At 55.7% G+C, this 24300-nt stretch overlaps 1 protein-coding gene across 3 annotated transcripts; it reads right to left on the reverse strand.

Annotated features, from left to right (window-relative positions):
- Positions 1-3872: 3872 nt before the first annotated feature.
- Positions 3873-23759, reverse strand: HDAC11 (histone deacetylase 11). 3 transcript variants are annotated; one of them, XM_074334094.1, is made up of 11 exons: positions 23622-23753; positions 22503-22651; positions 20131-20231; positions 11815-11931; positions 10797-10839; positions 9034-9110; positions 7919-7981; positions 6852-6948; positions 6302-6382; positions 5818-5996; positions 5301-5660 (listed from the first exon to the last, which is right to left on the reverse strand). In XM_074334094.1, coding segments are annotated over exons 1-11 (1125 nt in total). In that variant the 5' UTR covers positions 23624-23753; the 3' UTR covers positions 5301-5444. The 3 variants fall into 3 exon arrangements, with proteins under 3 accessions (XP_019573955.1, XP_074190195.1, XP_074190202.1); XM_019718396.2 differs by lacking the exon at positions 6302-6382 and having other exon boundaries at positions 3873-5660; positions 23622-23755; XM_074334101.1 differs by lacking the exons at positions 10797-10839; positions 11815-11931 and having other exon boundaries at positions 23622-23759.
- Between the last annotated feature and the right edge of the window lie 541 nt (positions 23760-24300).

Genomic DNA, 24300 nt, shown 5'->3' on the forward strand with positions numbered 1-24300 from the left:
ATAAATAATTGCAAAAACCGCAATTATTTTTGCACCAACCTATAAGTGAGCACTTGCCTATGCCAGGGATCTGATAGGGGCAGACCGAGGCTCAGGGCAGTGCTTTGCCTCCCTGAAGCCCACACAGCAATGCCAAGTTCTAAGCACTGGGCGAAACTGCCTCCCCGTGGCCCCAGCTCCTGCGCGGAGCAAGGCCTCCTGGCTCTCTAGTCTGTTTCACCATCTGTGCAACAAGATGTTGGACAGTCAGCCATGCGGGGCCTCCCACGCTCACCCTCACCCTCATTCTGTCCTCAAATGACTCAGACACCATGTGGCAGCCCCACTTGCATTGTCTCACGCAGTCCTCTGGAGAGGGAGTGGCAAGCCTCAGAGAGGGCAGGCCACCTCCCAGGGTCATTCCTCAGGCCAGTGACAAGGGCAGGTTGGAACCCAGGCTGGCCAACTCCAAAGCTTGCGAACTTTCTCCTGAGACCCTCGCACAGAGACCTGGATCCTACTCACCTAACAGTGACAAGGGAATGCAGAGAAAACAACTGGGGTAGTGGCAGAGACGGGCTCTGTCACTCAGCCCGGTGCAGCCTTGGGCGAGTGCTTTGTGCCTCTCTGAGCCTCAGTTTCCCACTCTGTAAAACGAGGCTCTAGATGCCTGCCCAGGGAGACGGCTGTGAGGGTAAAGGAAGAGTGAGTGCAGACAGAGCAGTGCGGCTTCTGGTAGAAGGGCTTCCGGGGTCCTCTCACTGATGGCACGTCAGTACCTGCCACCATGGCCCTTTCCCCCTCCCACTGCTCCAATGAGAAGGACGAGGGACCAGGGGAGGAAGCCAGGAGCCTGGGATTGCCAGGGCTGCCAGGCTCCTTCGCAGTCCTCTCTGGGCTTCACTTTCCTATAGACAAATTGGCAATGTTGACCACCAGCTTTGAGCCAGGATCCCAGCAGGCCTTCCACGAAGGACAGCCTGCCCTCTTTCACCCCAGCCAGCTGCAGTGGCATGAGGCAGGGCCTCTGTGTGCCATCGACACGATGAGCAGGTCAACAGGTGGTCCCAGGGCCCTAGGCTCGAACTGTACACACGCCAATCCATAAAGCACTTCTCAGCTGCCTGCTGTTTTATTTTCAAAAATTCATTTCGTACCTGCAGAATTCAAGCTGCAAGTTGGAGGGCCCTTCAGGAAGCCCGGTGCATCTTCCAGGTAAAGTGTTTCAAGGGGAGGACATGGAAACTCCCCGTCTCTGCAGGCCCCAGATTGAGCAGCCAGCCACTCGCTCACAACTGCCATACTTTCCTCCCCCTGGCCCTGCCACCCCTGCTGAGGGACACTGGGTGCTGACACCTGCCTCTCCCAGGATTGCTAATAAAGGTGTGCGCCAGGGAGGGGCTGAGAGGTCCAGGTGCAGGACACGGTGCTCCCTGAGAGACTCTCACTCCCAACCTTTGCCAGAGGGTCTGGTTATGGGAAAAGGAACTCATTTGGGTCAGATGCATTTGGGTCTATTCCCTGGCTTTCCCATTGCCTGCACAGGTGGTCTTGGGCAAGTCACTTCACCTCTGAGTCTCTGTCTCTTGTAAATGGGTGATGACAACAGAGGGTAACTTGCATTGAGTGCTTACTCCGTGCTGGACCTGACTGGCAGTACTCACACATACTAACTCGTTTCATTCCCCCAACAACCCTGTGAGGTAGGGGCTGTCATCCCCATCACACAGGTAAGTAAAGTAGGGCTCAGGCAGGTAAAGTCACCCAGCTAGCAGGGGCAGAGGTGGAACTCAAAGCCAGGCTGGCTGAGGGATGGGAGCCCATGTGTTCCCACTGAACCCCAGTGTCGCAACCATCGCAGGACAGCACTGCTCCCAGGTTGGTCCTGGGCCTACAGCAGGGTGTCCCCAGCCAGCGCTGCTGAACTAAATGAAACCAGCTCAAGGGCGGGCTGCTCGAGAAGAGTTCTTGGCCCCCAACCCTAAGCACCTGACCGAGGAGCCAGGGCAGTGTCCTGATTCTCCTTTAGATCTGCCCGGGAGTCCTGTGAGGCTGGCAGCCAGGCCAGCGGCCACCTTCCTTTATGCTGAGGCAGCAGGCTGGGTACCTTCATTCCTGCCTCTGCCACCCACCACAGCCGTTAGCCTAGCCTCAGCCATGGTCCCCATGTCTGCCTGAGAACCCCTCAACGGGGCCCGAGTGGCGAACAGAGCTGTGGTTGGGAGAGGAAAGCCCTTTCCCAGGCCTCAGGCAGCCTACCAGCCAGCCAGGCACCAGGCTTTATGAGAGGAGGGAAGAGGGCGGCCGTGTTTATGCAGTACCTACCTGGTGCCAGGCCCTAAGCTGCCACCAGTGTCACCCCCCTGCAAGCCCAGAACTGTAACCCACCAGGGTGGCTGAGGAAGGAGTCTCTGAGAGGCTGTCATTTGTTCAAGGCCCGACACCCAGACCCAAGAAGAGCAGGGCTTCCCGCAGGGTGGGTCTGGGCTCCAAGGTCTGCCCACTCCCCAGCACTTGGGGCCTCGTGCAGATGCCCTCCACCTGCCAGGCATCAGGGCTGGCCCACGATGGCCTCCTCCTGGCAGCGCTTTCCTAAGCTTGTCTGCCCCCATGTTTTCCTCATGGCCCCCTGCCTGTCCCTACTGTCACCCTCGGTGGCAGTACCCACTGCATCAGTCAGGGTTGCCATGCGGGCCCCTCAGCCACCTCACAAAGTTGGTGTGTTCCCCTTGGGTTTTTATAACTTCGGGAATAAGTTCCAAACAGCAAAACACACAGGTCTTAAGAACAGATCCCAGACACTTCGCATCAACTGTTCTGATTCTTCAGTGTGACCTACAGGCGAAGCATCGTCACATACTGGGTGCCAGCGTGTAGTGGGTGCTAACATGTAGTGGGTGCCAGCATGTAGTGGGTACCAGCATGAGGTGGTTCCTAGCGTGTAGTGGGTAATAGCATGTAATGGGTGCCAGCATGTAGTGGGTGCTAATACAATGCAAAACAGCCTCCTACCTGCAACCCATGTGTTGAGGCGTTAATCCCAGAACCTCCCTTTGGCAAGTAACCTGAAAGGCCCCTTACAGGTGAGGAAAGCCTGTGGATTGTGCTGAGGCCTTGGCACAAATCCTGCTCCTCCACTTCCTAGCTGTGGGCCTAGAGTTAATAACTAGCCCGTATGCCTCAGTGTCAGCATCTGTGAAACAGATAAAAACACTGCAGTACTTCCCTCCGAGTCTCACCAAGAGCCTGGAACTGGGCCTGGCACCTGTCAGCCTTTAGCCTCTTTCTCACACATAGTGCAGGCCCCCCCGGCCGTGCCACTCACCCTGGTCACTCTGCCAGGCTGAGGACAAGGTCCTGCTCCCACCTGCCTGGAACTCTCTGCCCTGCCCAGCCCATCCCGTGTGCTCCACCGGAAGCCCAGGGCTGGAAGACACCCCCAGACCTGCTGCCCTGCCAGGGTCCCCAGGTGCCTCCCACTCTGCTGTCACCATTACAGCCCAGCCCTGCCTGCCTACCCATCCCATCTGGCAGTTTCCCAGACTCTGGTCCCAGACTCGTGTCTGGAAAGCAATGCCCTGCCTCCCCCCAACTCCTTGACTCTGCCAAATTTGAGGCAGCTGAGACACATACTCTGGAATCCACCAGAACTGGGTTCAAATCTGGCTCTATCACTCACTAGATATGTGGGAGGCCTGGGTCAAATTGCTTGCTGAATCTGTTGTCTCCTCTGTAAAATGGGAATAATGACCTACTTCATAAGACTCTGAGGATGGAATAAAATACTAGCACTTCTTGGGCAGCGATCTGATGCCAGGCCTCATGCTACAGAAATCTTTACTTCCTTTACTCTGTGGGGGGAGGGTTCATCTCAAGAACACACAGAGGTTCAGTCCGGTCAAGAAGAGCCTTTATGGTTCTCTACAGACAGAAGTTCAGCAGTGACGCCACATCCCCTGCCTTTCCCCCGATGTTGCAGGCCCACAGTAGAGATGAAGGGATGTCAGGGACCCCACGTCAGATGCAGAGACCAACCGCAAGGGCAGGGGACAGGGAAAGGGGCATCCAAGTGTGTGGTTAGTGCCTCAGGTCTGGTCCAGGTCAGAATTTTTGTCAGCTTGTGGTTCTGGAGCCGTTACCCTACCCTCACCCCCACCCCTACTCCAGCAGAGAGCACGGCGAGCGAGTGTGAGGAAGTGGGAGAAAGCAGGAGCACCCCCAGATGGTAAGGAATACGATCCCATAAGTAGGGTTGATCTGGGACTGGGACGCCGCAGCTGACCCACTCTCCCCCCGCCCCCAGCCCCACCTGTGTCCACTAAGCACACACCCAGGTGAGGGAGGAGTGGATGCTCCCCACCCAGCTTCCTGGGGGGCCTAGGTGTCCCCTGAGTGAGATGGGGACAAGGTTGGGGCTCACTTGGGATCCTGGACGCAGCGCGATCAGGGCCCTGTGCATTCTGGGTGAGGACAGTGGAGGCTGCAGCCCACCCAGGACCCCACCCTAGCCCCCACCCTTGCAGCCTATAGGCCCGGAAGGAGACCCCCTGCTTTCCCTCCAGAAACCCCAGCCTGGTCTCACCAGCACCCCAGGCCCTACCTGGGGCCTCAGTTCCTGCAGGACCTGGCTTGACCACCTGCCCACCCCAATTTCCACCTGGGCTGCATCTTCCCCTGCCCCTCCACACTGGGGTCAGCAGCCCCATTAAGCCTTGAGTGTTTTTCTAAACCTGCCCCCTCACTGAACAGCTGAGACCATTGTGGAAGCAGGGATTTGGGGCTTCTCAGGCCTCCCCTTCACTAATCACTGAAGGGATCTGGGAAGGTGGGTCCACTCCCTGCTTTATTGAAGGGGAACACCAGATAGGGAAATCCACCTGCATCCCCTTCCCTGCTGCCACTCACATCCAGGACCAGGGCCCCTGCCTGCTGGCTGGGAATCCAGGGACCCCCTGCCCTGCAGAGGCCTGGCTCCAGTACCCAGCTTTCAGGCCCACCCACATCGTATTCCCCCACCCCTCGTGCCCTGTCTGAGGCATGGAGAGGGGGAGCAAATCACTCGACTTAAGGGGGGGCCCAACCATGGCAGAGATGGAAGCTTCCTTGGTCTGACACGGGTCTGACTTCTTTGAAATGCAGAGCACTGTAACCCCTGGGCGCCCTGGCAGCAGCCCCCGAGCCGCGGGCCTTCCTCCGCCTTGGTTGGACTGCCTGACCAGACCCACGAACCCATGTGCGGTCTTCAGGCCCTGCCTTCTGTCCCTGCCCGAGAGGCCTGGAGACCCGCCAAAACCCAGTGGGGAGACTGGAGGAGGTGCCGACCAGGCCCCCAAGGCAGGCCCAGTGAGGGACAGGCCCCTGCCCCGCAGGACACCTGCCCCACTGCCCCATGTGGTTAGAAAAGGGAAGCACTGAGAGGTGGGCGGGCAGGAGGCAGGCAGGGCGCCCTTCAGAGGGCAGTGCAGTCAGGGCACCTCTGGGGGTAGCAGAGGGGTGTCTGAGTTCTGTGCAGAAATGCTAGGTGACTCGGATCCGATAAGCCCCAGGCTGTACAAATTCAGGATGGAGTCGGCGATGATGCGGGCAGTACGCTTCTGGTACCCGCCCGAGGTTACCATGAGGATGGGCACCTGGCGGCCGCGGACCGTCCGGAACACCAGTTCGTCCCGCTTCACGATGCCCTGCGGGGAGACGGGAAGGCTGCTCAGACAGGCCTCCCTGCCGTGGGGCCAGGAGGCCCTGCTCCCACCCATCCCCCGACAGCAGTGCGGCCCACCTGTCCTGCGGCTCCTGGGTCTGCAGAGCAGCCTGTCCCCTGCCCCCAGGGTCAGGACATACCTGTGGGCTGATGGACAGGCCCCCAAGACGGTCCCCCTCGAGGATATCAGTGCCTGCGTTGTATACCACCACGTCCGGTGGGTGCTCCTGGAGGGCTTTCTCGAGGTTCCTCTCCACTTTACCCAGGTACTCATCATCCTCCGTGCCCCACTCCAGCTCCACCTTTCGCCTGATGGCCTCTGAGAGCAATACAGGAACATCCCGCAATGTGCAGAGAAGGGAAACTGAGGGTCGGCAGGGCAGAGATTGCCTGGGTCCCCGTCAGTGCCCAAGGTAGGACTGGAAACCAGTCGGTCTGATTCCCGCACTGCTCAGCTCCCCATGTCAATGAAAACTAAGTGAAAAAGAGCAGCAAGCACTACACAGTGGGGACCAAAGGGGAAGGGGGTTGCCCTGGGGACACGAGATCCATGTCAGCGACATCTGGTCTCACTGCCTCCATGAGCCGTACCTCATGCCCAAAGCCAGCACATTCAAGACTCACTTGGGAAGCTGGTCCCTCGGGCCATGCTGGGCTCAGTTCCCACAGCAGACTCACAGCCCTTCCTGCACAGATGCCTCCTGCCTGCAAAGTGTGCGTGTCCCTGTGTTTGCCCAGCTCATCTCTGCTTCTGGATCGCTAAATTTAATCTGCCTGCATTTATTTTAACAACTACTATAATTGAGCTGATTTCTGTCATCTGATTTGGAATATTCTATTTATCATAGTTTCCCTCATTTCTTTTTCCTCACTCCCCGTGTCCTACTAGATAGATGCAAACCTAAAATAGGAGTCTACTGTTATTCTTCTCATGGTTGCCCTAATACGAAGACCCACACGTGTTTATTGGACAGGCTTCTGTAGTCTTGGGCGGGTCGCCTTCTCTAGGTCTGACTCTCCCTGTCTGCACAATGAGAACAGGCCCACGCAGGGGTCCTGAGAATAAAGGACGGGACCTCCACAGAGCCCAGCACGTAGGAAACGCTCAGGGGAGAGTCCATCCAAGTCAGAATGCCCTCAGGACTTTCTCGAGGTTCCTGAGGGGGTGGCTTACGCTTGGCGAAGCGGTCCCCGGGGTAGATGTGGCGGTTGTAGACGTCCATGATATACACTCGCTTGTCACCCATGAAGTCCCGTTCGTGCCCATTGCCCTGTGGGGACGACACAGAAGCCCCACGCAGGCAGGTGCCATCAGCAAGCCAACACCCCCCACCCAAGAAGCCCCCTCTCCCACCCCCATGTGCCTGAGTGGGGCAGCTTGCCCTTGGGGCAGAGGGTCTCGTGGCTGTTAAGTGACAAAGCGGGAATTCAACCTCCAAACCTGGCCCCATGACCTTCTAGTGTGACATTAGGCAAGCCCCAGCCCTCTCAGCTTCATCTCCGTGGAACAAGGCAGTAACCGTAGCCCTCCCCCCCTCTCAGTGTGTGGTAGGATTGGCTGGGATCAGGGGTGTGAAGCAAACTGGAAAGGGCTGTACTCCTGTGACTTGCTTCAGGAGCTCGGTGTCACGTGACCTTGAAGTAGGGCCCCGACCAGCACAAAGCCACAGCAGAAGAGGTGTCAGAGGGCTGTCCAGAGCCCATTGGATGCCTTGCTCTGCCTGTGACCAGAGGAGCAAGCCCTGGGTTTGGGGTCCCGAGAAGGAGGCCCTGAACTCGGAGCCCAGCCAGTGGACTAGCTCTTCAGCAGTGGCCTGGGGCTGGGCAAGCCTGAAATCACGTGTGGGCATCTGCCCGAGGGTCAGGTTCACAGCGCTCATGAGCTCTGTGCACACAGGCCAGCGCAGCCACAGGGGGGTCCGAGCACAAGAACAGCACTGCCAGGTGGGCTTTAGGGAGGACCCTGCCTGTCTGACGGCAGCAATGAAGGGCCAGCCACCTTGGCTGGGCGGTCAGGGGCAGAGGGAGAGAGAAGGACCCTCTGCTTCCAGGCTGAGAAGAGGCTAGGCAGCAGGGAGAGAGGCAAGAGGTGAGGGTGGGGGTGCAGAGGTCCGGTTTGGGGTGTTCCCGCAGTAGGGGGAGTCCCACAGTGTAAGGCTGTGTGACAGGTGCCAATGGGGGCATGTGGAGGGGTCCTCGGGAAGGGGGCCCATGAGATCGTGGCCCCCACAGGGCACTCACCTGATGGGCATCGAGATCAACAATGGTGGCCCTGGAGATGCCCTCCACACGCTCAAACAGAAACTGCCAGGGAGGAGAAGGGAGACATGAGGACCCAGAAAGGCCAGCGGACGCAGCCCCTCGGGACTCACAGAGAGGGCCCGGGCTGGAGGCCGTACATGCTTATGGGCTATCAGGACATGGGCAGAGACATCACACACCCAGAAGAGCTGTGCGGCTCCAGAGAAGCCTGTGTGCGTGGTCAGGGAAGGCTGCCTGGAGGAGGCACTTGTGCTGTGCCCTGAAGGGTGGGAAGTCGGGAGTTAAGTGGGGCAGTGGGGCTGGCCCTCAGTGATAGTCCAGGAATATTGGGGAAATGAGTGGGGCTCAGGGGAAGGGGAACCTCCTTTCAGAACTGGGCCTGGAAGTACATTCCGCAATCTTTGCCTTCCTACAAGGCCACGTCCTCATGCCTCCTTCTCTGGAAAGCCCTCCTTCTGCTCCCCACACCCTCCAGGAAGGTTTCCTGTGAGTCCCCCTCTCTGAATGGCCAGGGTCTGCTGACCTGCCCCCTCCACCACTGGCCTGTTTGTCCTGTGAGCACAGGGACCAGGACGGCCTGTTCCTGACACCAGCACGAGGCCGGACGGAGGTAGGCAGGGGGAGCTCTGGGGTCTGACAGAAAGGAAGCCACTGCCAGCTGTGCCCTTTCTGGCTGTGGCCTCATCTCCCTGGGCTTCGGTGTCCTCATCTGTCCCACGTGAAGATTAACTGAGGTGGGTGGCACAGGGCTTGCCTGCACTGAGTGCCATGAGCGTTCCTGTGGTCGTTATTATCTTTCTCCTCTTCACTCTTTTGGAGCAATGCCCTTCTTATGTTGTTGATATATATGCGCCCCCCCAGGCCCCTGCCACTGTTGAAGGCTGTGACATCTCCTTTCTGTCACAGGCAGCTCAGAGAGAAGTGTCAGATCTGGGTTTGAGCCCCAGCCTGGCTGAGTGAGCCAGCGGTCTTGTTCCCCTCTGAGCCTCAGTTCCTTTCTCTATCACGTAGGGTGAGATCAGGCTGGGAGTGGCAGGGGGACTCCAGGGAGGGCTCTCGGGGGCGAGCCTGCCATGCTCTGCTCTCGGGCACACCTTGATGGCCAGTGTGATGTCCGCGTAGGCGCAGAAGCCCCCGCCACGGTCACTGGAGCAGTGGTGGAAGCCGCCACCTGTGGAAGGGCAGATGTAGTGCAGTCAGGCCCAGGCACTCCCCGCCTCTGCCCCCGCCCGCCGCTCAGCTCCAAGGAGGGCTTTGGGACTCCAGGATGGCAGTGAACTGAGTGCCTGGGCGTGTTCCCATCCCTGGGTCAGGAGGCAGCTTTGCCATTGCAGCCACCCCTCAGGGCCTGGGAGCTTGTCCTCTATGGGCAGGAAGTCTCCGCAGGGCAGGGCTGGCCCCCCTCTGAGTCCTCATGCCAAGAGGGGTGGTGTGGCGGTGGAGGCAGGTGCACCTTGGGACCTCCCAGATGGTGCGGTGGCAGAGGGGATGGTCAGAAAGGCCGCCCTCTGCTGGTTATGGCTGTCGGTGGTGGTGGTGGTGGTGGTGGTGGTGGTGGTGGTGGTGGTGGTGGTGGTGGTGGGGAAGGCCCTGGAGACCAGAGCCCAGCCCCCAGCACCCCGCAGCCCTGAGACCACAGCCCCACCCCAGTACCCCTGCCACCCCCACAAGAACCTGAGCTGCAAGGGCTTCTGCAGTGGAGCCCAGTAACTGCCTCACCTGGCAGTGTGAAGCCAGGGCCCATGGATACAAGGGATTTGCCTCTTCCACCACCCAGGAGGCTGTCATTGGATCACAATGACAAAGTAACAGCCAACAGTGAAATCCTAACCAGGCACCGAGCTCACGGAAGCCTCCCTACAGGCCTAGGGGGCAGCATTATCATTGTCTCCGTTCTACAGGTAAAGAAACGGAGGCACAGAGAGTGTTAGCAACCTGTCCTGGGTCACACAGCTAACTAATGGCAGAACCAAGATTCGAACCAAGACCAGATCAGGACCCGAACGTGGGAACACTGCGGTAGACACACATGGCATGTACCACTTATTCACTGGTTCAGCAGAGTATCATAAACCATGGTTAAGCCAGACCTCATGCTGGTATGAGCAGACCCGGCCATACCAACATGGAAGAGACTCAGCCCGGGTCCTACAGAGCTCACAGCCAAGGCTGGGGGCGGGGGCAGCTGTGGGGCTCTTAGTAAGCCTCTCTCGATGTCCAAGTCCTTATCACTGTAAGGGGACTGAACAGCAACACCTGGCTCAGAGGAGAGGCGGACAGAACAGGGCTTCACACACTGTGAAGTGCTAAGCCTCCATGAGGGACACTGGTGGGGGGGAGGAAGACCATGGGTGTGGCCCTGCCATGAGCCAGTCTTGTGGGAGAGTCCAGGGGGCTGGGGAATGCTGACTGTCAGGGCCCTGAGAAGGACATGATATTGACCCTGGGCCTGTCCACCCACCGCATGACCAAGCCCCTGCAGGCTGTCCTGGGCCCCAACAGGTTGACGGATTCTTTTGGGAGAGCCTCTGAAACTCTGTAGGTTTCAGCCCCATGCAGAGCTGCCCCCGGGTGGCATGGGTTTTCTTGGAGGGAACAAGCTCCTCATCACTGGACGTATGCAAAGGCAGCAGTGGGGAGCCAGCTGGAGACCTACTCTAGACAAGGATCCGTGCCAGCTGGAGACCTACTCTAGACAAGGATCCGTGCGGAGGCCCGGGTTTCACTCTCGGCACCAGGAGGCTGCACACCTGCCTCCAGGCCACTGTAAGGAGGCTTGGGTGGCTATGCGCTCACGCTGTCTCCCCAGGTTCCTCTGGGCCCTCCCAGTGCCCAGGCCAGGCTGCGGGGCACTCACCCACATTGATGGCCCAGCCTCGCTCCATCGCCAGCTTCCCCGCCTGCGAGACAAGCACAGGGTAAGGGATGCGGGCAGGCTTCCTCTGCAGCCACTCGGTCACTGATCCTCTTGTCCAACCCATAAACATTGTTTCCAGCCACCTCTGAGGTGGGGATACAGAAAACACCCACCCCCCAGCAAACTCAGTCTCAGAAGCAAGGACCGGATTGGCTGGCATGTGAGATGTGCAGTGCCTAAGCCCTTTGCAATTCTGTGAGGAAACTGGAACAAGGTATTTACTCATGATCACACCGGAGCTGACAATGCTTTCAATGTGGTTTTCAAAGGGAAAATAGGCAACTTCTTGCTCAATGGAAATATAGTAGACTGAATAGTGAAATCCCACAGAAAATCATAGTTTTGGGTGGGTAGTAATAGTCTAATAAACCAAAAAGAAATGTAAAAATTGCAAGCTAACAAGAAAACTATAGGGATCAATAGGTATTGATCCAGGTCCGAATTAGATCATCGTACACTAAAATCTGAAATGTTCTCTACCTCCAATAACTTGGCAGCCTGTGGCTAACTTTGAAGAAAGCTACACACAGGACATGAAACCTAATTTTGCCAGGAGTGTTCTCCATTGCCACACCCTCGTTGGGGAGAGGGGAGCTTCATCATTACTGAAGTCATGGGAATTTGGTTTTCCACCTTAAATTTGAGTACATCGAAGTGATAGTTTTGGGATATATCTCTGGGGGATGGGCTATATCTTATGTGCCAGCAAATACGGTACCTCAGTCTGAGGCGCCAGGGGAGGGAACAATGAATTCTAATGTGCCGGGACGGGAAATGGGGAAATGCGTTGGGAAAGAGACTGCTGCTGGGCCTTGACAACACTTAGGATTTTGTTCAAGTACTAAGTGGGAGAAGGGCACTGCAGAAGGAGAGCCCCGGGTGGGCAGAGGCCCAGAGGTGAAGAGGAACAGGGTGTGGGGTCCCTGGACTCCTACGTCCCGCCTGCCTCCCCACCTACCATTATGGTCCCTCCCGTCTGGGTCCGAAGGGGCTTCAGCACCTTCCTCTGCACAAGGAAGTTGGGAAGAAAGATGACAGGGGGGATTTCGGTGATGGTTGCGACAGCAAAGGACCACTGTGGAAAGAAATGCAGGACATTGGCCGCCCGGTGCTGTGCCCAAAGCTCGGAGGCAGCCGGCAGGAAATCTGACTTCCTCTAATGCCAGTTTCCAGGTGCCCTGGGTGAACTCCAGGCCAAGTGCAACTTCTTTAGGAAGAAATGAGAACTCTCCACCCGCCTGGGCCACACAGAGCTCTGGGCTCAGGGAAGAGCCTTTACACAGCTGTCACCACATCCCGGGCGCTCCAAAGCCCTTGGCTGCCCTCTTGTGCCCAGAATGAAAGCTGAAACTAATATAATAATGAATATCAACCGTAATAGAAAAAAATAAACGTTAAAATTAAGAAAAATACAATAACAATATATTGGGGTGGGAAAGGAGAGAAAATGAAACAAAAAGAACTGAGGAGGACTCCACGTCACAGAGGTGCAGACCCAGAACTGGCCCAGCGCTGGCGGTGAACAGGCGGTAGCCAGTTGTCCTGCTCAAGGTGAAAAAAAAAAGACTGCTGGCAGGGGAAAGGTCAGTCCACGTTCAAGGGAAGCTGGGTGCAGCCAGGATAGGGCAGTGGTTAGGGCGTAAGGCTGGGTCTGCCAGCGAAGGCTCAGACATCATGGTCAGAGCAGTAAGCAGGGAGCCTCAGATGGTGCTTCCCAAGCAGCTGCAGATGCAGCAGGACCAGTTAGGGGGATGAGAACAGCAGCAGCTGCCCGAGGGAGGAAGCAAGAGATAATGAGGGTCTGGAGGGGGGTGGGTTGGGGGTGAGGATGGCTCACAGACAGGATGTAGGAGACAGATGGACAGAGGTATCCAGGACGCAAGGTCGGAACCCCAGGCTTCCAGCACTGAAGGGCAAAGCCCAGGAGTGGAGCCCACTGGGACAAACAGGGCTGTCCTGGGACCACAGGGGTGGCAGGGGGCGTGGGGATCAGAGGTGCTCAGGAAGGAGTGAGCAAAGTGAGGCCCTGCGGCTGCCACGGCCTCCTGGGGGAGAACTGGGAAGCATGGCTGCCGCGCTCACCAGCCAGGAGAGAAGCCTGAGCACGGGCATCAGCAAAGAGGGGAACAGGCCAAAGATGGAGGGTGACAGCAGGAAGGTCATGTGAATGGAAAGGCCCAGAAGGCTCTGGGGGTGCCCACAGAGGCTGGGACTGGACAGGACCCATGTCAGCTTGACAAGGGCCACTGTGGCTTAGGTCAAGAGACAATAGGGGAGACATTTGCCAGGCTGCCCACACTGCCAGCGACACGTGTGTGGCCATCCTTCCCAGGCGAGCAAAGCTGAGGGCAGCTGAAGACTGGGGAAGCTTGTTCTGCCCTCTCACGCAAGTGTAGGAAGCCCTGAGCATGGCCCACGGGGCCTGGACCACTTGCCTGACAGGAGGCCCCCATCCAGCTCTCCTCATGCACAGGCCCTCCGATGTAACATGGAGGCACGCCGGGCCTGGAAGGCGGCAAGGGTGCTGGAGCTGCACCAGGAAGGCTGGACAGCTGTGCGGCCCTCCCCCACATGTGTGCGCATGCACGCATGCTCTCATGGACACCTGCGTGCATGCGTGTGCATGTGTGTGGTGGGGCTCTGATGCAGGGGAAGGTGGTGGCCTGTGGTCACACCACCCCCACTGCCCCACACAGGCCTGGAACCACTGTTTCCTATGAATAAATGCGTGAATAAATGTTGTGTGAAGTTGTGTGAATGTGTGTGAAGAACACACATTAAGTGACTGACTCCCTTCCTCAGCAGCCAGCACGGGTTAGAGACAGAAAGGAAGTGAAGCCATACCTCAGGCCCTTGAGGGGTCCAATGTGCACACAAAGCCGTGAGAATGGCATTTCTCTGAGTGCATTCCACAGCGACTACCTAGCACCACAGCACTCCATAGAGAAAAGCTTCACATCAAATAAGTTTGGGGAACACTGCTCATGTTGTCCACCTCTTGGAAATTCACAACCCATTCTGGCATGTTAAAGGTTCTGAGAAGGCCTGCAGTACAGAATCCTCTTCAACTGTGCTTTACTCCGTGTTTCCCAAACTTCCTCACTACAAGCCTCTGCCTGCCCCCTTTGCTTTTAGATAACACACACTGTGCCAACCTTTGCAAAGCTGCAGTCATGTGGGTAGGACACACCCAGGAACCTCTAGCTAGAGACTGAACTTTCCATGGGCCGGGAACAGTCACCAGAAGCACATACGGGACGCAGCCAAGGGGACCAGCGCCCACAGGAGAAGGCAGTTGGCTGCCACTGTTTCTCCACTTCTGGCTATCCAAGATGGGGCGCGGGCACGCCAGCCTTCTGCCCAGCCCGCTAGGGTTCTGTGCCCGGCAGTGGTATAGCTTAGATGTCCTGTGCAGCCCAGCAGTCACCACCCACACCTGCGTATAATTTTAATTAAATTCGTAATTCAAATTTTGTTCTTCAGTCATGCTAGCCATATTATAAGCGCTGAATGGCCACATGTGGCTGGTGGCTACTAGACTCGACAGAGCCTTTCTAGAATATTTCCATCACTGCAGAAAAGTTCTGCTGGATGAAAGTTCTGCTGGGAAAAACCATCGGTGGCCAGAGTAAAAAAATAAGCAGAGTGGGTGGGACAGACTCGGGGGTGGGTGGATGGGGGCAGATGTTCCAGTGCCATGGATGGGTACTTTATCTGGGACATGCAGCAGGCTGGGGCAGGACCGCCCAGATCTGCCCGCAGGTCAGGCTCTCTGGCAGTCTGGTGCCAGGCAAGGGCACTGAGGGGCAGGCTGGATGGGAGCGGGATGGGGATGGGACACAGAGGGATTCCTCAGTCAGCTGGTCCGACTCTGGGTTCTGCCACTGCCGTATGAATTTGGGCATGGTACTTCCCTGTGCCTCTGTCACCTGTCTCACCTGTGGAACAAGAGCTCCTCCAACTAGACCTGGAATGAGGACTTAGACCCATTAGGGACACCTGTCCTCACCGCCCAACCTAAAGTACCCCCAGCTAGGCCCCCTCGACCCCTGCCTTTGTGCACTTGTCTCTCTACCTGACAATAACAATACCTCGATTGTTATCTGTCTCTCCAAAGCTTACAAGGAACTCCTACAGCTCAACAACAAAGACAAACACCCAAGTTTTAAAATGGGCCAATGACTTGAACAAACAGTTCTGCAAAGAAGATACGCAAATGAGCAACACGCATGTGAAGAAACGCTCAGTGCTATTAACCATTAAAAAATGCAAATTATAACCACAATGAGCTACTACTTCACACCCACTAAGTTAGCCACAATAAAAACAGACAGACAGGAAATAATCAGTGTTGGTGAGGATGTGGAGACATTGGAAACCTTGTGCTGTTATTAGGAATATGAAATGTGCAGCTGCTGGGGGAATCATTTGGGTGGTTCCTCAAAAAGTTAAACAGAATTACCATATGACCCAGCAATCCCACTCCTAGGTATATACGCCAAATAACTGAAAACAGGAACTCAAAAAATATTAATACTTGTAGCTGAATGTTCATACAGCACTATTCACAGAAGCCAAAAGCTGGCAACAACCCAGTGTCCATGAGCTGAGGACAGGACAAGCAGAACGTGGCTCACCCACACAATGGAAGGCTCCTGAGCCTTAATAAGGAGCCAAGTGCCGACACAGGCTGCAGCATGGATGATTCCGGAAAACACTACGCTCGGTGAAGCCAGAGCAAGAGGTCACAGCGTCTGTGATTCCATGTACACTATAGAAAACACCCAGAAAAGGCAAAAGCAGGTTGGTGGTTACCAGGGGCAGGGTGGAGAGGAGAGGGGAGCACCTGCTTAGTGGGCACGGGGTTTCCTTTTGGGGCTGTGAACATGTTCTGGAACTAGACAGAGGTGATGTTTGTGCCACATTGCAAGTCTACTAAATGCCATTACATTTTACACTTTAAAACAGTTAATGATTAATTTTATGTTATCTGAAGTTTAGCACAATAAAAAAAAGGAGAGAGAGGCCCCCTCAGGGAAGAAGAGATAAGTAAGAGGAAGACCATCAGAGACCCCGGGGGTACCATTTCCCCAGAAAGCCTCCCAGGACATCTGCCTTCGGGTGTGCTGTGGAGCTGGGGTCTGTGTCCCCCTCCCTCCCACAGGACTCCAAGTGCCCTGAGGGCAGCAATGAGGCCCAATTCCTGCCCAGACTTCCTGGGGCTCAGGCCAAAATTTCTGAGGCACCCTTGGCTTCTTTCTCTCGCATGCCCCATACTCAATCTGAACAACAGAAAATCCTGTTGTTTCAACTTCATAACAAACCCCAACTCCTAACACTTCCTCCCACCCCACAGCTGCTGCTTCCAGGCTAGTGTGAGAGCCCAGCATCTCTCGTGGTGATTAGTGCAACCAGCTCCTTCCCCACTGGTCTCCCTGCTTTTGTCCTGACAGCATATTCTCATCATAGCTGCCAAGCAATTCAGTTAAAACATAGCTCAGATCCCAGCAACCCTCTGCTTAAAACACTCCTTGGTTCTCCTGTCCCCAGAGCAAGGCCACAGCAGCGCACACAGCCCTTCGTGTCTGGCCCCTGACTGCCTTCTGACCCAGTCCTTTACCACTGTCCCTCCCGTCCCCTCTGATCCAGCCACACTGGCTTCCTCATTGTTGCTGGAACACACTGGGGGTCCTCCTGCCTTAGGGCCTTTGCACTTGCTCGTTCTGCTGCTGAGAATGTTCTCCAGATGCCCACCCAGGCCACTCCCTCACTGCTCTCGTTTCATGATCACGTCAGTAAGATCCTCCCTGACTCCCTATTTTAAACAGCAGTCCCCCCACCTCCTTTCCTGCTGTCCTTTCCCCAGGCACTGAGCACCTCTAACACACGTATCACTGACTTGCTTATTCTATTAGCTGACCCCTCACCTAAATGCCAGCTCCACAGGAGAGGGATTGTCTCCCCACACCTAGAACAGACCACGGTGCTCACTAAATACTAGCTGGATGAACGGGTCCGGAGCACTGCCCCGCTCTGGGTGCACGAGGAAGAGACGTCACATCTGCATCACACTACCCACACCCATGACAAATGTCACTGGGGTCAGCAGAAGATAAGAGCCCCGCGTGGGCCCAACACACGCACCTCAGCGGGGCCGCGTCTGGGCCTCGCACACAGCAGCCACTCCACGAACACCTGACTCCCTGAACGGATGCCATCTGTCAGACATCAGGCTATGGCATCCCTTCAATGCCTCGTTTATTAAGCACTGAAGGCCATTCCAGTGCAGGGCCAGGCACGAGCCCCAAAACATGGGCTGGGGGCAGAGTGACGTGGGGGAGGGGAGGGGTGGATGGATGGATACTCCACAACACACACACAAGAGCTGAAGAAAGGCAGTCCTGGGAAATCTGCAGGGACTCTCCAAGGCACTGCTTGGGGTCCGCAGCACCCAGATGCCAGACAAGGCCTGAAACGGACATGGGTCTCCCCTGAGCATCAGGGGCGCATGCATCACATCACTTTCCCACGACGCCTGGAACAGGACTCAAGCTCCTCCCACAGCCTGGTGCTGCTGGCCGTCCAGGCCACACCATGTGCCACCTCTGTGTTTCAGTCCCTTCAACCTGCCGCTCAAGGAGCCAGCTCCTTCCCACTCCAGACCTGAGACTCGGGAACATTCTTTCTTCAAAGCTCTACCTGACTGTAACCTACTCCTTATTATTTAGTCTTACCTCACACATCACCTCCTCTGTGAGGCCCTCCCTGACCATGCGTCTAAATGAGCATACCTCTGCCCAGCATACCCTTTATTTTTTTCCCTTCATAGCCCTTGGTGCCCTCTGAAATGCTTTTGTGTGATTACTTCTTTATTTTCAGTCTTCCACAATGAAAATGCAAATCCACAGGCACAGGGAACCTCGCTTATTCTTTTTTTGTGCCTAGTACAGTCAGTGTTCCATATAGATGTGCTGAATGACTGAATATTTTTTCACCTTAGGTGTGTGCAATTCATCATGTTTCTCCTTTCGCTCTGGCTTCCAGGGAGCTCCAAGCCAAATATGAGGTCTGACAATTAAGTTCACACATTTGTTGCAAAGATGTTGCTAACCTTTTTTGATATCAGAGGGATTATTCATTATGAATTTGTACCAGCTGGACAGTTAACCAAGTTTACTATGTGGAAGTGCTGAAAAGGCTGCGTGAAAAAGTTAGACGACCTGACTTTTCACCAACAATTCATGGCTCTTGCATCGTAACAATACACCAGCTCACAGGGCACTGTCTATGAGGGAGTTTTAGCCAGTAAACAAATAACTGTATTGGAACACCCTCCCTACTCGCCTGATCTAGCCCCCAACGACTTCTTTTGTTACCTGAAGATAAAGGAAATATTGAAAGGAAGACATTTTGATGACATTCAGGACATCAAGGGTAATACGATGACAGCTCTGATGGCCATTCCAGAAAGAGTTCCAAAGTTGCTTTGTATGGTGGACTAGGTGCTGGCGTTGGTGCATAGCTTCCCAAGGGGAGTGCTTTGAAGGTGACCGTAGGGATATTCAGCAATGAGGTATGTAGCTCTTTTTCTAGGACGAGTTCGTGAACTTAATTGTCCGACCTCATATGTAGCTCAGTTATACCAACTGGTTAATCAGTTGGCGTATCTGAATTCTCCTCCTGCTCTTGACCTCAATTTTCTACTTGGGACTCTACCTACTAATACTTTATTACTTATCACATAGTAAGCTGTCTTCAGGCTTTTCGGGGCTCAAGGCCAGGCATGCAGTAAGCCCCACACAATTTCCCTAAAGGCCCCTCAAATGGGGGCATCCCCAGCTTTATCCCACGTGCTCACTCCATCCTGGCCCCACTCTCTTCTTGCCCGGACTCAATGCCTCCTGTCCCTGCACCTGGCCTCACCCCCTGGACTCTGGCAGGTGTGTAATCTTGGTCCGGGCCCTAGGCTACGGGCTGTGATCACCCATGTCCAAGCTCCAGGAAACCAGGGCAGCCAAGTGCTGGGCTTCCTGCCAAGGCCTCACACACCCCCTTCTCCCGGGAGCCAGGCTCCAACCTCTGCCTGGTAATCTTTCATGAGCTCACATTTTCATGACTCCATCTAGAATTCTCACAGATAGGCTGGAGTGTGGAGAAGGGAAGGCAGCAGCTGTGACCAGGAGCCTGGAAGACCAGACTGGATGCCCGACCTGGGGTCTTCCCCAGGTCTGCCTGACTTCCCAGGTAACCTTGAGCAGGTGTGGCCTTCTGGGCATAGGCTTTTCCACCTGTAGAGGGGAGGGGCCTGGTGACCTCTCGCATCCACTATGGCTCTGAGTCTCACATGAGTCCAGCTGGAAAGCCAGGGGTCAGGGGTCAGGGATCTATACTCTTGGAGGTAGAGAACCTGAGGCCTCCCTGACCCCAGGGCAGGCTGACAGCACCAGGTTCTGATGCAAGCCTCTGCCCAGCCTCCCCTCGGCTCCCACAAAGGGGACTCACTGAATGCCTCCACCCTCAGAACCTCAGCCACTGATAAGAGCTGTGGGCTCCTCTAGAAAGAGGTCACGAGAGGGCAGCCTTGTAGGCCCAGTTCAGTCTGGCGGTGGGATTTTAAAATGTTAAAATGAGTTGCCACATTAAGAAATCAGGAACTGTCACTTGGTAATTCTGGTTTGTCTTTAAAGCCAGGCATCCTGCCCATGCTGGGCCTGTGCTGGAGCCCACTGTCTCACCACTTGTTATGTTCCTGGCTGGGCCCTGTGGGGTTTCAAACTTGTTTCCAGCCCAATAATTTTCCACAAATCTTTAGCAGTAGAAGTCCTTAGAACCGAATCTTAAACTTCAGTGCAACATAAAAATAGGCCAAGGTGGAGCATCTCTGGCTAGATGGGGACAGGGGCTGGGGTCCCACTGCCCATCCTGCCAGCAGGGGTCGTTGAGGCCTGTTCACAGAGCACAGATCGAAAGTCACTACCTATGAGCCCCAGATCCCTATGAAGGTTCATTCTCCACAGAGAGGACATCCCTGCTGTCATTCTCCCAGAAAAGGCGAGCTTACTATTGTCAGAGCAGTCTAGCCCACCCCTGTATCTGCCTTTCATGACACCTCTCTCCTTCTCTTGGGGACCACAGACTCACATGCTCCCCCTGCACTAGGGACAGGAATGGAACCCCTGGAGGCTGTGCTTCCATGGCTAAACTGCCCTCTTCTGCCCACTCCTCCTGGCTCACAGCCCTTCCGGCCCGTGGCAGCCCTCAGGCCGACTTGTACCTTCAGCTCGTTGAGATAGCGTCTCGTGTGCACCACCAGCAGGTCCTCGTCGGAGGCCTCCCGCGCCTCCACCAGCATGCCGTCTGACACAAGCTTCTCTTCTGAAACCATAAATTGGGCAACATGCTTCCCTGCTGGGAAGCCAGGCCCAGCTCCAGGCCCTCCCACAGGCTGCAGACGTGGCCTCTGTTAGCTCTGCCGCAGGACAAGGTGGGCACAGCTGCTGGCTTACGGGCATTCTGAGAACAGGCCTCCTCCCAGGCCAGGGTGGACAATGGCCAGGCGCTGGGGCTAGGGGACATCAAACATTGTGTACGCAGCAGTCCTTGTCTCTCAAGCTGCTCATGCCATAAGGTGAGCTCAGGTATGGCTGGACCACTTTCAGAGGGAGGTGACCCACGGGTCAATGATATTGAGTGTCAAGGTGAGGAAAGCTCTGACCGATTCCGTCTACCTTCTGATGACATTGTGGGACTCAGTGCGGCGTGGCCGCTCTTTAACACTGGTCTGACCCTTGCTCATCTGTTTTTCATCCCAAAAGCAGTCTCACAGCCTGAAGTAACAGTAAGCAGCCTGCACTGAATTACACACTTGTTTTCATTGCGTTGATATTTTACCATAACTTTCTATTTATGGCAAGTGAAACCGGCGTTTCCTATCTAGGTGACATAATGTTTCGTTTTAAAATTTTACTTACATGTTTAAAAACGGAAGCAAAGTCAATAAAACATAAGAAGTAAACAATGGAACAAGAGGTATGAAGAGATGGCAAAGTCCCCAAATGGCTTTCCATATGACCACTGTTTAGGAAACACTGCATTATTTCATCACCCCTCACATAACACCAGACAAAATTCGTTCCATTTTGCAAAAGAAGAAACTGAGGCTGAGATTGGGAAGTGAAGGGCAAACAGGCCCGTGATACTGTGGGCTTTAGGGAAATCCAAGGCAAAGGTCAGAATCTAGAGGGCCTGTTTTAATGTGTCACCCTTAGAAACCAACCCTTGTAGCAACCAACTATTTCCATACATTTGCACATAGAGTATAGCTCCACATACAGCACGCACTCCTCCATCCCTGCCCCAGAACATTCCATATCTCCCCGCTGCCTTCAGGCAAAGGGCCAGCTCTTTTCTTGGAGGTACCCAAGGCCCTTTACCATATGGCCCCTGCCTCCTTTCCACCTATATCCTCAGAGAAAGGAGGGAACTCTGGAGGACTGTTGGCTCTGAGATGAGGGAGACAAGGAATCCTGTTGAGCTACTGGGTGACACAGCAGCCCAAGGACAGGCACCGGGAGGGGGCCCTCAGACTGAAAACAGAGCACGAAGGACCACATTCAGAAGGCAAGAGAACTGCAAGGTGAGAGGCAGCTGGCTCTGCTCACCTCGTCAGTTCTCGTGATCGCTGCACACCACTAATATTCTTTTCTACTTAACATTTTTCCCTGAATACCCAGTCTGGTCACTACTGTATCACTACTGCTAATGGAATATCAGTATCACTTGCCATGAAGAGAAGTTAACCATAAATAAAAAAGAAATACAATAGAAACAAGTGTTATTAAGCTCTAATTTGATTCTATTTTTTGCAAGGTACAGCACCTGAGGCTTGCTCTGGATTTGTTAAAAAGGGAGATGGGCTTAGGTGTTAAAGGTGGGCTAGCTCCAGAGCGACCCTTTCTCCATGGTGTCATCAGAAGATGGGGTGATTTAAAGATATTCACTGTGTCATCCTACGCTAGGTCACACTTCAGGGGGTATTTCTTCTTTCCCTCACCTACAGAATCCATGATACAGGGAATAAGGAAAATATTCTCACACTAGCCTACTGTGATGCCTGAATTTCCCACCTAAACAAGATCCTTGGAGAAATATCTTGCTCAGTGGGATGAGCCATGAAGTGTGGGAGCCTGGAGCTCTGAGTTCCAGATCCCTCTCTGCTACTTAGTAGCTAAGTGACTTTGGGCACGTTTCCTAACCTTTCTGAGCTCATTTCTTCCATTTGTAATCAGTGGGGTTGGAGCAAAGGTTCTCTTCCTCTTGGACTCTCTGAGCTTGTGGGGTATGGACACTGGATTCCTCCAAACTTCAGCTTCCTGTGTCTGTCATTAATCAGTTCCCCTTCTACTGGGCTTCCAGGGGAACACACAAGACCTAGGTCCACAGCGATGGGGAGCCAGGGAAGGTCTGGGACAGGGACATGCCATGCTTAGAAGTCTGTGTTGGAAAGATCCTTTTGACAGCTTGGGTGGAAGGAACCTGAGGGCTGAGACTGGAGGTAGGAGAGAGTCTGAAGCTTCTGTTGGGGAAAGGCAGTGGGCTTGGGGGGTGGAAGAAGCCAATGTAGGGTCCACGTGGGGCCTTCCATACCTTTTAGGAAGCTGATCACTTTGCCCCATTTTCCCGCGTCAAAAGGGTGCAGCTTCTCCAGGCCCATGAAGGTTATGTTGTAGCGGGGTGAGTACACGATGGGCCAGCGCGACTCGGGCACATGCTGGTACAGCTGTGTTGTGTGTGGCCTTCCGTGTGCATAGGGACAGAATACACAGATAGGGACAGCCTCAGGGCGGGAAGCAGCCTCCCGCTCTGGGCCAGCGGGCTTTGATTGACCAGACAGCCCTGACCTGGTACCAGTAGCTCCCTCAGCCACAGAAAACGGGCCACTTAGCAACAGCAACAATAACAGCGGATCCTTACCGAGCATTGGCTTTTCCCCTGCACTATCCAGCCCAATCCTCATAGTCCTGGGAGGTAGGCACCACTCTCACCAAAGGCTTGGCGAGGGGAACAGGTGTGCCCAAGGTCACACAGAGGGTCTGTGGAGCAGCGGATGTACATCCAGGTGTGCTGGCTGCAAGGCCTCAGCACCTCACTTCCACATTATAACAATTACAGCGAACAGCCGTGTGGCCCTAGGCCTCAGTTCCCTCAATTATAAAATGTGTGCTTGTTGCTAGGATTGAGATAATACATCTCAGAAGCTGAGCACAGAAAGCGCCCTGTCCCTGAGAGCTGGGTTCCCAGAACCAGCAGGTAGGGGCTCGCGCAGGCTGTGGCCCAACCCGCAGACGGGGACAGGGGTCTACTCCGGCCCGCTGCGCAGCTTACTCCCCACCCCACCCCATCACACCTCCGCAGCGGCCGCACAGGGACCAGAAACACGGGCTCCAGTTGCTGTCACTGCGGGGGCCTCCGCACAGCCGGTGCGGCCCGAGGGTAGACATCAGACCCGCGCATGTCGCGAGTCCCCGCCCGAGTCCGGGCCCTGCGGTGGACTCCCGTCCCTCGGGCCGCAGAGAGATGGCGCGGGGCTGGCCCCGCGCGCAGGGCCGACCTGAGGGCACCCGGCCTCAGCGTCCCCTCTCCCGCCATACCTGGGCTGGTACCTGGCCGGCCCGCCCCGCTGCCCGCGCATTCGTGCGCCCGCCCACGGAAACCCCTGGAAACCCCGGGGGCTTGGCCCGGCGTCCCCACCCCCGCCAAACTCACATCCCGGGGCCAGGCTCTCCCGGCGCGGGCCACCACTCCACGACCGGGCGGGGCGGGGCAAAGCCCCGCCCAGGACACGCCCCCGGCCGCGGCTGCCTCCGCAGGAGTGGAGCTCCCTCAGGCTCGGCTCCGCCTCGCTCGCGCCTGCGTCACAGAGGGATCGAGTCCCACGCTGGGAGCTCCCGCAGGAAGGAGGCCACGCCCTCAACGCCCAGCAAACGCGCAGTCCCGCCTTCCGCAGACAAATACCCAGTGGATTCTCGCATGTCTATGGAAGGCCACATCCGTTAAGGGTAGGGCTGCACGAGTTTTCATCACAGAGCGTCAGAGTCGGAACGTGCGGCCTCGCCCCGCCCCAGGGGTGGGGCCACCCCATGTCACACCCCCGGCTGCCCAGCCTCTGTGAGCTCTAGCAGTGCTATGAGAGCCAGGGAGTTTGGCACACACAGCTCCCCTGGCTGACTGAGGTGGAGTCAGTGTGTGACCTTGGGCAAGCGTCTGTGCTGTGAGGTCTGTGTTGCCACAAACAGCATGAGAGGATGGGGGTCGTGTGCTCTGGCCCTGACATCTCTGACCTAATGGGATCCATGATTTTTCTGACTTGAGGCCACACGCGCCCCCCTCCAGAGTGAATCCCCCAGCTCCATCCTTGGTAACTCTGGCGTGAGACAAGCATTCC

The sequence above is a fragment of the Rhinolophus sinicus genome, linkage group LG01, assembly GCF_036562045.2.
Source record: "Rhinolophus sinicus isolate RSC01 linkage group LG01, ASM3656204v1, whole genome shotgun sequence".
NCBI lineage: Eukaryota > Metazoa > Chordata > Mammalia > Chiroptera > Rhinolophidae > Rhinolophus > Rhinolophus sinicus.

What these genes read in the sequence shown, in the direction of transcription:
- HDAC11 (XM_074334094.1), bottom strand. An exon ending in AGTGATCAGCTTCCTAAAAG is followed by an intron (nt 20,232 to 22,502) that starts GTATGGAAGGCC and finishes TTATGGTTTCAG; the next exon opens with AAGAGAAGCTTGTGTCAGAC. An exon ending in CGGGGACCGCTTCGCCAAGC is followed by an intron (nt 6,383 to 6,851) that starts GTAAGCCACCCC and finishes CACACTTTGCAG; the next exon opens with GCAGGAGGCATCTGTGCAGG.